Below are 14658 nucleotides of genomic sequence, written 5' to 3'. Positions count from 1 at the left end.
TGTTGTACGACCTGCTACAGGTCTTTAATTAGCTCAACAATGAATGATCATCTGAGAATCTAACCTGCAATTAATGTTTTCTGATTCTAATCCTCAAATCTGCTCAAACCCTTTGACTTAAAGCAGCAGACTTTATCCAAACTTTTAGCCGTCCCAAATGAAACAGCTTTTAGCTCCAAGCACAAGGCACTTCTAACCCAAGTTCACATGTCCCAGCTATAAGACTGTTGTACGATCTGCTACAGATCTGTAATTAGCTCAACAATGAATGATCGTCTGAGAATCCAACCTGCAATTAATGTTTTTTGATTTTAAACCTCAAATCTGCTCAAACCCTTTGATATTTCTTCACTTTTTAGCACAAATAGAACTTTTGGATGAAGCCCTCTCAAGCAATAATATCAACTGGTATTGCACAGCCTCAAAATTGCACAAACACTGAAGAGTTCTCGTTCTCCAATGTTGTAGATGACTGAAACCCTTGTGTATTTCTACACTCGGCTCTCATATCAAAAAGCACAAGTCAAATAAAGTCAAGAATGAGTTTGATTTGCTTTTTGAAACCCTTTATATCCTCTCAACTCTTAAATGCCTTTAATTCCCTTTTGAAATCCAATCTTAGGGTTTTAATAAAACTTTATAATAACTTTTCAAACTTGGGCGCTCATACTCATAAATAATAAATGCATTTTAATATCATTTTTAATGATATATTATGTTCTCCCATTGACTTTATAAATTACTTTAATATTTGGCCCCATAAATCATAATCATTTAAGTCACTTTTAAATCACTTAAATTGAGGGCCATGGCCCCATTGTGTATAAAGTGACTTTATAACTTTATAATTGCACTTAGTAAATAATTATTAATAAAGTAATCACTTCATTAATAATTATTATAGCATATCTCCACAAATAATCATTATTTCTCCATTCCTTTTGAACCTAGGAGTTAACCATTATGTCCAATGCGCATCCAATTGCCTTACTAGAAATAGTAAGGGCCCCTTTCTATCAACCACTAATTTAATATAAATAGTAAATCCCTCATTATTTGATCAAACTAGTTGTGCAAGGGATCGACACTGCAATCATAACGCGTCCAAGTGCCCTTCTATAAATAGAAACCATGACTTTCGGGAAATGATGAATTACTATAAATAGTAAAGTGTACTAAACTGAGTCCAACAAAGGCCAAACCTGTACGCATACTAAGCTCTGAGAGAAATAACACACTGATCTCTACCAATTGGGACCCTCTAACCATCTGAGTTAGCCTACGAGGACCAATGATAGGCTAACCATTCATAAAACAAGAGCAGCTAAAAATGGGGCATTACAATCCTCCAATGTGACCCCACTGGTTCGTAGCTCCAGTCAAAAGCGATTACCGATAAAAAAAAAACCATATTATAACATGTTTATGATATTATTAAGATCAATTGATATGCATAAATTATATTTCATATATCAAATTATGACAAGAGAAACATATCTGAGCACAAGGTGTAATATCCCCTGTTGTTATATGACTGAAATGTATAGGGAATATTGACAAACAGTTGTCTATTAACCTTCAATTTGCTGTTCTAGTTTTCAAACTGAATAACCCTGCGTGTTATTGACACTGGACAGCCTTTACATAACTCTGCGTGTTATTGATTCTGATGGAGTTTTTGGTTTTTGCTTGTTTGAACATATAAATGCAAACCCTTGAATTTGAATACTTAAACTACATGAAAAAGATACATGAATAATGCAAGTACAAATCCACATCTACAGCCAAGTGACATTATGTCAAACAGTCAGCAAGCAATCTAACATGCTGAGCATAAATGCACCATTACACAATTATATGACTTCAAATCTCAGCCCTTTATTAAATACAGTCCCAAGTACAAAATATTATGCAAATCACCAAGCCTCTTGGCTTACAATAATAGACTCATATGACTGTAAATGCTCTCTTACAGCAGTGACATTAAATGACTAAGACTGGCCATGCAAGTAACTACTAATCACAAAAAACCTGATTATAGAAGTGCCTTATGATGCTGATGAAGAAGCAAGCAATATCGATACACCTTATGCTTCCCTTTTTGCCAAATCGACCCCCTTCTCCAAAATCGCCCCTGTTCTGATATGTTTCAGACGATAGGAAATTATCAGCGGCCTCCAAGCTCTCTCTCCAGCATCAAAAACCCAACTATATTCCCTCACAAAGGAAATGCCCAGGCTGGAAGATGAACAATGATGCATTCATAGGCCATTTTGAGCAAAATCGTGGTCTTGACCTTTAGCTGTTGTAAAATCTGAAAGTGACTCCAATGTAGATCAGAATAATTTGCAGCCTTTAATTTCCCTTTCATGCTTCAAAAACCATCGATGCCACCCTAGGAGTGTAGCGCTCCAATTAGGAAGTGAAGTTGATACCAATGTGGGGTTCTATGAGCAAATCGTGAGTTTCCCTCAGCCTTGGCAAGTCTGATAAAATCTGAGATAAAACTCGGTGAGCTAGAAGGTGTAATCAGCATTAATGAAGCACAATCAATGAAGTCTTCCACACCAAAATGCCTCCATTTGATTCCTCCAAATCGATCCTTAGCAAGTTGGCCTTTAGCCACAAATTAAGCACTAATGAGATGACTGAAGTATCACCTCCTCAATTGCAACCCTTCACTCCCTCTATTATGCTATCAATGGGAGTTTTCATTCCCAAAGACTAAAAAGATCTGTAGAACTCCTTGGCTCCACAAAACTCAATCAACACAAATATCAATTCCTGGCTGTCCAACAATGAGGCTGCCACCTCTATTTATTCTTTTCCTTCAAGAGGTCGGCCTCCTTCTAGAAGAAATAAAATAATATTTAATTGAACTTTCTAGAAGATTCCCCTTAAAATAATAATATTATTTAAGTGACTTTATTATTTAATTGCACTTTAGATAATTAAAATATCATTATGAATATAAAGTGCAACACATGTGACACCATATGTGAGAATACATTATCTCACCAAAAAATCATATTAAAATGGAATGTGAAGCCACAAGCAACTGCCCACGCGACCCTCTTGTCAACTCCTTGGCCTATGGGGGTCAAGTAATAGGCCAAACCCCTCTGCAAACTGATCCTCATGAAAATGGGGACATTACACAAGGCTTTCTTTCCTCATAAAATAATAAATATGAAATACAAAGTATATGCAAAAGTAGAAACACGACACAGTAATTAATATAAATCAAAATCATGTTACTTATATTTATAGTTAGATCTTACTTTAGTTGCATTACTATTTTGACATGCATTTAAAATTATTTAAGCATTAACATGTTATGTTGGATACACGAGTTGTAGCTCTAGTTTAATCTGGATTGATGTAAATATTATAAAATATGATTAAGAATTGTATATAATATTTGTCCCAAACAAACACTGTAATGTCCCCTTTTTAGCGCAACATGATATGGGGTGTCGTTAGCCTATTCTGACACGGTCCCGAAGGCTAACAAGGACATTGGTGGGATCTTGAGGTGTTTTGGCCCAGGCGTTTTCAGTTTCAGGCCAATCAGTGCTGCTCTGACAAGGTTTCTAGACACTTACTATTTATAGTAAGTTAGTCTCCAAGCAGTGACTTGAAATTTTTAGTGTTTCCCTGGTTGGCATAATTATCAGCAAAAAATATTTGAAGGCGACAATGATTTAAAGGGATTATCAACAATGTTTTAATATTTAACGATAAAGTGTAAAGTTAAATTAAATATTTAACTTTATCGTTATATTATAAGGTTGGGAATATAAAGTAATGTTTAAAATATTAAAAGTTCCCTTTAATGTGTACATTGTGGGAAATAATATTTTATTCTAAAATGTATTATCCCACATTTAGGAAATGAAGTGTTTGCATCCAGGAAGAAGATATAAATTGAGGTTGAGAGCTCTCTTTTGGGGTATGCTTGGATGAGATTAATGTTATGCTGTTGGATTTCGTAGAGATCTGATTATTGGGCTTGGAGGACGGAATCCCTCTTTGCTAGCATTCTCTTCGCTGTTGAAAGACACAGTCAGGAGGATTAATGGTGTTTTCATTCAGGAAACACATTGGGCTTCATCTGATGCTCTCGCATGAAGTTTTTACAGGGGTTTGAAAGTGCAGATTTGAAGATAGTGATTTTGCTACAGTACCGCGTGAATAGTGTTTTTGCTACAGTACCACGTGAATAGTGTTTTGCTACAATACCACGTGAATAGTGTTTTTGCTACAGTGCCACGTGAATAGTAAAAATGCTACAGTACCATGAATAGTGCTGCTATAGTGCATGAACAATGTTGGTATGAAGTTTACTTGTTTTCCCTGCTCATTAGAAGTTTGGAAGGCTACCATTACATCTGCAGACCACTACAACATTCAATTCCAGGTTTTTTCTATCATATTTTCATAACTAAGCATTTTAATTGTTGAATACAAACCTGAATCATTGTTGCAGCCCATAAGGCAGTTGAATGTGCACATTGATATTGCAAATCAGTATTTAACAACAAATAAGAAGTTTCGGGTTTTGCATATATTGTTGTATGTTTGTCAAGTGTTTGATAAAATGCCATGTTGATTATTAAGCAATTTAATTAATATCACATAGTAGTTTGCAAGTCTCTTTCAAAATGAAAATATGGGTGGTCATTTCAAACACCTATAATGTTGGATAGTGAGAATGGAAATACTGAATATCATTTAGGCAATTGATGTTTTCTCCACAGTTTACATAACCGTACTTTAACAAGGTGAACTTAATTGAAATTCCTATTTCCAGATTCCATTAAATAGTCAAGGAACAAACCTAGATAAGGGTTGCGTTTCACTTGTCCAGAAAGCAGTTTTCTTGGCAGTAACAGGGTCAGAAGTCAATGGATAATCACTCCAAAAATAAGACTGATAAGCAGCCTTTGTGACAACCATCCTTCCTGAAATTGATGGAACGCTAGAATCAGATTCAGAAGGCCAATCAGGAGATTTGTCAGCATCCATGACATAAGGAGTTACTGAAGTTGCATCATCTCTTCTATATTCCCTGCATCCATTCTCATTGATTTCTTCATCACCTTGATATTCTTCACTGTCATCTTCTCCTGTACGTAGGTTCACAAAGACTGTTAATCTAGTATAGCTAGAACATGAAATAGGGCATTATAAGTGTTCTGATGCAACTGAATCCAGCAAAGGAAATTGGGATGTGCCAGCCATCATATTATAAAGAAAACAGCCATAGATTTGCATTAGACTTCAACCACATGTCAAAACATTCCACCTTATAACCATCAGCTACCTTCTTCTAAAAGAATATCTATTTCCTGTCATATCTGAATAATAAAACCAGTATAACTGTTGTAAAAATAAGCAATGAGTAACAGTTGTTACAAATAAATGTTTAAATTATTAATTATGCTAAAATTCCCATAATGTTAACAATACTATTAAAAAAGAGATATAGTGTTGGAGTTTTGAACAGCAGGTAGGCATAAAAGAAAGATTCAAACTGCTTCTGGACGCAGTAACAACATCCTTCAGCTTCTCAAGTGCAGAAACCTATAAATTAATGTACTAATTAATTTTAATGTTTTCATCTGCAAAGAACATGTTTAGAAAACTAAAACCTTCTTGAGAGAGCAGTGGTTGACACAAAATCATACATAAACAGTTTTTGCCATCAAGAAAATCCTCCCTAATCTTTCTTTAGAAAATTAAAAGCATGACAAAAAAATTTCTCTTTTAAGGGGAATATAAAAAGTTTCACACTTGACTCAAAATGAATCGGGCGTCAAATGATCCCCTCTATAAGAGTTCCTCATACGAAGATGAGTTACACCCTTTTGTTGACTAGACAGCAAAATATAGACAAGCAATTAAAGAATAGGAAGAGGAGAAAAATTGATAATGTTTCATACTTTCACAAGCATGCATTATTGTGAGGATGTGCTCCTGAGTATTTATAAACACACAACAACCCACAAACACGACATCAGAAAAAGTGATACATAATCAAGTTTTAAGGAATCTGTGATAATGCTTTGTTTGATCCTTTCTGTAATTCATCTTTTTTTCTCTTCAACGAAAACTGAAATGCATGCTCTAATGAAACTAGAATAAGGGAAAAGGGAGACCCATCTGTTAGATGTGTAGAAGCATTCTTTTTAACTTCGTAATACTACCAGTGTTCTAATTTTGAGCTTGCTGTACACTTCATTTAATTTGTCAATGTAATGTTGGACCAAGGTTGCATGGGTACGGGGGTACTCGGAGACGTTGGAGACTGGTACCGGTACCGGTACGCCTATTTTTTCAAAATAGGAGACGGAGGTACTTGGAGACGCCAATTTTTTTTTAAATATAAATTAATAATTTATAGAAAATCTGAAAATATAATGACATTGAACTTTCAAAACAAGAATTAACATTCACTTTGAAGTTTAAGTACACAAATGTGAAATGAGTCAAATCAAAATGTCATACAAATGTCTGAAAATGGGGCTCACGTCGGTGGTTTTTGCTTCTGCCCATGTATCGCGACAAACTTTTTGACTTTTGCGCATGTTATTTAGGGTGGAGACGGAAGGGTTCGTTGACATGGAGTCTCCTATGTGTAGAGACGTCTCCTGACGAGTCTCCAGTACAGGAGACGCGTACCAGTCTCCGGTACGCGTTCTAGGGGGTTGGGTACGGGTACCCATGCAACACAGTGTTGGACATATTGATTGGAAAAATGATGAAAGTATAGCCATTGTTTGTAATGTCCCCTTTTGGGATCTGCTGTAATTTAGTCCTGAGACAATAATTACAACTTAATATGAGAGTTGTAATCCATTAATAAATATGATTTTATCAAAATTGAATATATTTCATTATAATATTCGACTTAAAGTTTTAAGGCTAGTTTGAAAAAGTAGTACTTATCTTGATAGATTCTCTGATTTGAGATATATGTTTCTATGTTGTAAACATCCCCTTAGACCATCTGATTTATATCTCACAATTAGTGGAGAATAGGTAAAAAACACAAATAATTTTCCCAAACAAAATCTTCAATCTGTTGACTCCTCTTTAGACCATTGTTGAACTTTTGGTAATAATGCTTGTTCAAATCACAAACAATAGTCTGCTAGGCATAGATGAGGCTGAAATAAAAACTACAACCAATTTTCCAAAGTCTTCCAAGTGGATCCCATTCTCTAGTGGATCTGCTGCTAAAAACACAACAATAATGGTGAAATATCCAAAACCTTTTCTAATTGTTGCAAACACTGTTTTAGGATTCTTTTATTACAAGAATCTGAATAACTATTGTGTGGGGCCCACAAAGCACTTTGGCAAGTTACTCTAATACTAATAAATATGAATTTTTTGTTGGTTGAATGAAGAGGCTAAACCTCAGTGTATCGTTGTTTCTGAATTTACTCTTTTATTCCTTAAAATGTCTATGTGCAGATTCAGCACGGGTGGTCTTATACTCCATCCTTTCATATTCCCTTCTTATATAATATTCAGTTCTGCCATATATTATTAAAAAAAAACCCTTTGTTTTCAATCTTTCTCTCTTATATATATTCATGTGTATTTGAAAGGACATGTCGTTTTGCAAACAGATATCTCTTTAAAATAAGTCATGTCCAAAACAATACTAATAACACCTCATCAATTTAAACCTTCTTTTAACAAGCAAACATATTACTTGTTATTTGCACCTTTTCTTATATTAAGATTTGAACCTTGAAATCGTACCTCTCAAGATAATCTTTATTTGTTTGCTTTCGTAAGCATTGTTTTCACATAAGCACTGCTTGTTGATCACTATTACTTTTGCTAATGCTTCTCTTTAATTTTGTCACTGCCTATTAGTTGGACTTCATCACATTGTAATGCATATTAATTTCTTTTATTTAAATTGCTGTAGTTTATATTTAAAGTCTGCTTATTGATAAGACCACTACCACTTTCACCATATAGACACTGCCTTATGAAGTCGCTTCTTTCATCATACAGATTGCTGCATCAACATGTTATAATCGTTGTCTATAGTATGTCGCTGTGCATTTGTCATTTATTTCTGTTTGTCGCTGCTTGTAATTATCTTTATTCCTGTTCCTTTTATGATCGCTGGCTGTTCATACACCGAGACTAAGTCTCTTAAGTCACTGTTTATACATTAGTTGACCTATTGCTTCTCTTCACTGCATAATATCTCTTTTCCCTTTATTGGATAAAATAGCTTGCACTTATGTTATTCTTCCCCATAAGATCGCATGCATTTCCCAGTCTATTCTGCTATTTCAAGTGCCGTAAAAATGAACTTCCTTGATTAATAACAATGTCATCACTTTCTCCGAATGCTTATGCTTTAGTCAATCTGTTTAGTAATCACCAATCTGCGTATCATATTGTACTTGATATTTCAAAGACAAATCAGTATATATTATAATATATTTGGCTTCTTCCATCTGACCAAGGCAAACGGACCATTATGTTGTAATTCATACCTACTATCTGTTCAATGCTTGATATTCGATTTTACTCCAATCATTATCGATTACTCATGACTTCCAGTAAAATTGAGGTTGATCACCATGTACTTCATCGGGTACATATGACTGAGCTGTTCGTATCATCTATCTGTTGTGCTATGATCATCTTCTAAACAATCAATAATCCTTGCTTAAGGGAAAATCGTCTTATTCATAAGACTTTTGTAATAGCCTATCCATGTAGTGTATCATTTTTAAAGATAATACAAGGAGTTTTCTTAATAATACAATACTGGACAAAGTCTTGTGTGGGGACATCACATTGTTTGGTGAGAACTTGTCAACAAATAAACACTAGGTAAACTGAACTCAAACTAGAGGCACAATAAGGCCTTGAACAACTCAGAAATTATATCCAGCAATGTCCCAAGCATCTCAAGAACTTCACAATTAGGAATACCCAGACACAAGCAGAGCCTTCACAATGCCTGAACAGTATTATGCCTTCATTATGAAATCACTAACTGTTTAAAGTTCAAACAATGGTAGATTATGTAAAGCATGAGATGAGACAAGGGATACATATTAGACCAAGAAAGGACTAAAAAGATCAAATTTATTGTAAAATTTCAGGTTAGAATTCTTATCCTCTCTCTTTTAGCCCAGATCAATAAATTCAGCATTAAACAGAGTGGTGTAGATGACAGATTCAGTTTGTGCCACATTAGCCCTAAGTTTTCTCATTTCTACATTAATTACATATAAATCCCATCAGAAGACCTCATTATATGCAACACTCAAATTAAGGGGTTTGGGCTATCAAAATGCAACTACAACATAGCCAATAAGGTGGAGATATCTATCTAGGTCTCAGCTACAAAGTAGCATTTCTTGTAGGTTGGGCCTCTCAATGGGAAAGAGTCAAACCTGCCCAGTCCCACAGCCAATGTCATTCATCCTATATGCACGCCCCAGTAGATAGACAGATAGATAATTTATTTTCTCTCTATTTTAAGCAGTGAAAAGTTAAAATTTGATGGCAGAACAAGAGTTGCCAGAAGACTGATTGCTGACATTAACACAACATCCTGCAACATAAGCAAGTTCAACAGGGTTGACTATATCAATTGACTCTTATTTGAACAAAAATTACTGCTGTTTGCATAGAATTGTCTACCATTGACTTCTATGTAGATAACTTAATCTAGGTTTCCCTTGCTGTACATTGCATACACATCCAGCTTGTTAGAGACAAATCATCCAAGGACACCCAGGTTAGATTCAAGGCTCTTGCAGCCCCATGTCAATAACTTGTGAGACTCACAACATTACCACTTTACAGTTCAGAAAAATTGAGCACTTGCAAGCAACACATCAAGGTGCACATTAAATAGTCAGGTTCCTTGTATGCAAGAGGGCAGGACAAGGACATAAACAAATCACATGTTTCAATAACAACCAAGTGACACTTCATCTTCCAGGTCAAGAAACAGTTCAAGCAGCTGAGACAATCGGCACATCAACAGTTCTTGGAACCAAACGATTTTATACCTGATTTCTAAATTCCATTCTATAATTCTAATCCACTAAATATTCACCAGATTGTACAAACTTCATCTTCTATAACACATTCCCAATGCCATCAAATCTATCTCTGGATTTAGCCAACAAGAATACACTATTGGTGTCAAATCAAGCATTGTACACATCTGTATAATATCCTGTTCATGATGAATAAACTAGCTGTATTTTCTATCCCATGCTCTCTTTGAATATGACGGTGCTTCTACATTTTTCTTTCACATTTTCCACTACATGTTCAATAAACTAACAAGTTAATATGATGGATCTGTCCATTAGCTAATCTGCAAGTTGTCCTCCATGCAAACTCCTGGACTCAGCACAGATTAACAACTATGGGTATAGATATGGCAAGGAAACATCTCAAAATACATCAAGATTACTGTGTTGCGTGCTGATATGAATTAGCTACTGCAGTTTCATTCCGTATCTGGGTTATAGTCATTTTGTATCTGGGTTGTATCCAAATAGGTCCAAATTACAACCCATATTCAGGCAAAAATTCGGCTATGACCAACAATCATCAAAGTATCTTGTATGCATTGAGATTATTCAATGACGAAAGATTCGGGATCATTTTGAAGTTAAATTTCTTTTTACATAATTGGAAAATTGATCTAGTTATGAATGTACAATAGTATAGGAAGGGGCACCATTGGAAGGATTGATTAATCTTCCAGTGGTTACCAGTGTTTATCTAGTGCTCCACAACGATGTGTACCTGGGGGTTTTTTGGCATTTCCTGAAAAGGTGGCATTTTGTGGATGGGGGGACTGGAATAGAAAAAACTCACCCTATCCCCTTTTTCCTTAAAATTTGGAAAAATCCCAGAGACAACGCCTCACTACAGGAGAAATCTCTTGGGAATATCCCCCAAAGGCGAATGCCATAGGAGAATCAAGACATCCCACATCCCTGGGTTTTCCAGAAATTTCCTGAAAGGAGAAACATTTAGTGCAGGAGGACAAAAAGCCCCCACCCCATGCCCCTTTATCCAAAAATTTGAGAATATCCCAAATTCCCAAGGACACTCCTCACTACAGGGGATGTCTATTGGGAATGTGGGTGCCATGGCATCTTCGGGACTGCAAAAAGCTCCAATCTGACTGTTGCAGGATCTTATTTTTTTCATCCCATCATTTTAAATTTCTGCTACTGCTTTCCAAACATCCTTCTGCTTTATGAATGCTTCTCTTTATGTTCTACTGTAGAAAATGCCTCTTTATGCATTCAGAAGACTGAAACAGCTGCCTTTATTCTGCTGTTACCAGCTGCAAAGGGTGAATGAATGTGAAATAACAGTAATTTTACCTTGTATATATGGCACTTTTATTTTACATAGAAAACTTATAAAGGGGGATGTAGAGCTCATTTGATATGTTGAGTTTATTATTTCTAATATATCTCTCTGAGAAAACCTTGCGTGGTTCTAGAGATTTGGACTTGGTCCATCTCTGCCTTCCTGAAGACTAAAACCCTCTTGAAGAAGACTAGCTACACAGTGAAAGATCTACTTTGGTTAGTATTTATTGGAGACATCTTACAGGTATTTCAAAGTGCTTTCAGATTTGAAATTTCCTTGTGTGGTTTCTTTCAATGTCTAGATTGCAAGAGATTTTGGCGTTGGGGTTTGGAGGATTCAATAGCGATTTCACTTAGGAATCACAGTTGGTCTCCATAGATTGATTTATATCTGCAATATTGATCTCAGAATGTTAGGATAGATTTAAGGAAGTCTCAGGAGGACAGAAAGAAGAATTTTGTTGCATATTTTGAGGGAGATCACCTTCTTTTTCTGGCTATACCATTTCAGCTAGAGGCCATACCTGCAGGAGGGACATGGGGTTTTGATTTAATGCGTTTACCTCTATTTGAGAAGGGTTTCTTGTTCATTTGGGTTGCCTAGCATAGAGCAGCTCAAAGAAATCTTATTGGAGACAAAAAGATTAAAGTTTGGAGTGTGGCATCCAAAATAAGGGTTCCCAATTGCTGATTAAAATTGCAAAATCAATATTACATACTCTAGATTTAATGGGTATGTTTGAAATGGCATTGTAACGTGTTTTGTTAATTTTGGTAGTGTTTATTTTGATGGAATATTGTGAAACTAGTTCTGAAATAAACCAGAAAATACTTGACAGGCATTTCTGAAATATTGTATTTTGAGGTATATTTTTGTTCTTTTCATTATTGCAAAAGAGTATAATGTAAAAACAATTTTTGCATACCTGTCTACTTCTCTAAAACAAATTAAAAACAGAATACAAAACAATAAAAAAACAAGGGTGCATATTACAGTGGTATCAGAGCACAGTTTTTCCTGCATCAAGTAACCTATGCAAGCATATTGCCTCTATTCATTCTCCTACCCAAAATGAGCTCCCAACTACAGCTCATCCAAAACTGATCCACAGCCACAAATGTATGCATGGGTTCAACCCATGTGCAATACGATAATGTTTTAACCACCATCAAGTTACTTATAGCATTGATATCCAAACATACTCCCATTGTCCTACCTACCATTATGAGTCCTATAGTATTAGAATATTGTAATGTTTCTTTAATGGTCATCTTAGTCATCTTAGTCGTCTTTAGTTAGTTTCTATTTGCAGCTTCAGTTTACAATTGTTTCTTTTAGAAACATCATCTCTTGTAATTCTTTATATAGAGCTCTCGTTCTATTGTTTAATAATATCGAATATTTTAACATGGTATCAAAGCGGGCCAATGGGATTTCATTAAATTTAGCAAATTTTTGAGAAAAAAATTCGTAACCTCTTCTTATCTAGAATATTTTTCCAGAAATTTGTTTTTTCGATTTTTTATAAATCGTTGGAGGTTTTGCTGAAATCTTTGCAGAATTTTGTGGGCTCTTTTGGAGCTATAATTTGAATTTTTTGTGGATTCGTGGACCTGTGTTATGGTGGCAGTTTGGGCGTTGCGTTTGAAGATCATGGAGTTTTTCTTCTATTTTTTTCATGCCCACGGATTTCTGGTTTTTGTTCGCGACTATGGTGTTTCAGATCTACAACCCGCATTTGTATTCTGCATCCTGTGACCTCGGGTTTAAGATCCTTTGTACCTACAGTCTAGGGCTTCGTGGAGTTGGGCATTATTTGATGTCTTAATCTTCCTGCAACAATGCGACTAGTGCACGCAATCTGCCTCTTTGTTTGGTCGCCTAGAGATGTTATGATGGGTTTATAATTTTTTCTCTTAAAAATTATTAGTGGGGTTTTTATAAATATTTTCCTTAAAAAATTTCTGATAGGTTTTAATGATTTTTTCCCTTTAAAAATTTGTGATGGGTTTTAATAAATTTTTTCCCTTACAAAATTTTTTGATGTGTTTTAATAAATTTTTTCCCTTAAAAAAAATTCTGATGGGTTTTAATAATTTTTTCCCTTCAAAAATTCTAGGAGGGTTTTAAAAATTTTTATCCTTAAAAACTTCTATTGGGTTTTACCATTTTTCCTCAAAAACGAAGTTTTGTATTCTGATCTGTGCCTCAGATTTTTGGGTTTTTGTCTGTGGGTTTGATTGATTTTTCACCTCAAAAAACATGTCCAATTTTGATCAATTTTCACCTCAAAATTGTGCCTGGTCATCTATAATTCACGATGTTCGTGTGGGATTTTGGGTTTTGCATGATTTTGTCCTCAAAAACCATGGTTACAGGTGTTCTTGTCTTAGGGTTTTTACCGTTTTTTCAGAAAAAAAGGATGCTTTGTAAACTTCAGTTTCAAGGTTTGGTGATTTTTTCCTCAAAAATTGTGGCTTCTTGCAGTCTATTTTGGGGTGTCATGCTCATCTACAAAAGTTTGTGGACGATTTGTGTTATCCAGAAGTTCTCCAGATTCGGAGAGGGTCAGTGGCAGGGTCATCTCAATGACAGGGTCGATGGCAGGCTCATGCCGTAGAACGTTCTGAGAAGAAGGGGCAGCCTTCTTTAATTTTCTTTGGGTAGTTAGAACGATGACCATTAAGGGAGGGTATTAGAATATTGTAATGTTTCTTTAATAGTCATCTTAGTCATCTTAGTCGTCTTTAGTTAGTTTATATTTTCAGCTTCAGTTTATGATTGTTTCTTTTAGAAACATAATCTCTTTTAAATTCTTTATATAGAGCTCTCGCTCTATTGTCTTGTTGTCCTAGCTACCATTCTGAGTCCTATAGAGTTGCTAAAAGCAATACAAATCACCCCCATGAACCTTTCTATTATAAGGCAATGCTCCCAACTGCTCTCCTAAAGGATCTCATGCTAATTGAAAGTCATGTGAACATCTATGACAGCAAATTAAACAACTATAGCAAACTTACAGTTGCTAGCCTGTAGCAGTGGCAGCTAGTTGGACTGTTGTAGCAGCTGCATTCCCCTATGGCATTGCTACAAGCAGCCTACACCTTGCCACCAAGATCCTTGTAGTCTCCTATAGAACTGGCAAACCATTAAATACAAACTTTGAATCAGTACCTAATATGGTCTCATTTTCGAGACCCATCCTTTTCACCCACCCAGGTTGTTCTTAAGGAGGGTGTTGGTGTAAATAATAGATTA

At 35.4% G+C, this 14658-nt stretch overlaps 1 protein-coding gene across 6 annotated transcripts in view; it reads right to left on the bottom strand.

Annotated features, from left to right (window-relative positions):
* LOC131077284 (protein PTST homolog 3, chloroplastic) overlaps positions 1 to 14658 on the bottom strand; it is a 183102-nt gene that overhangs the window by 134962 nt on the left and 33482 nt on the right. For all 6 annotated transcript variants that reach the window (XM_058014743.2, XM_058014748.2, XM_058014747.2 and 3 more), the window contains exon 4: positions 4841 to 5129. In XM_058014743.2, the coding sequence (XP_057870726.2) occupies positions 4841 to 5129 (289 nt within the window). The remainder of the gene's footprint in view (positions 1 to 4840; positions 5130 to 14658) is intronic.

The sequence above is a fragment of the Cryptomeria japonica genome, chromosome 8 (assembly GCF_030272615.1).
Source record: "Cryptomeria japonica chromosome 8, Sugi_1.0, whole genome shotgun sequence".
Classification (NCBI taxonomy): Eukaryota; Viridiplantae; Streptophyta; class Pinopsida; order Cupressales; family Cupressaceae; genus Cryptomeria; species Cryptomeria japonica.
This window is presented reverse-complemented; position numbering and strand designations above follow the sequence as displayed.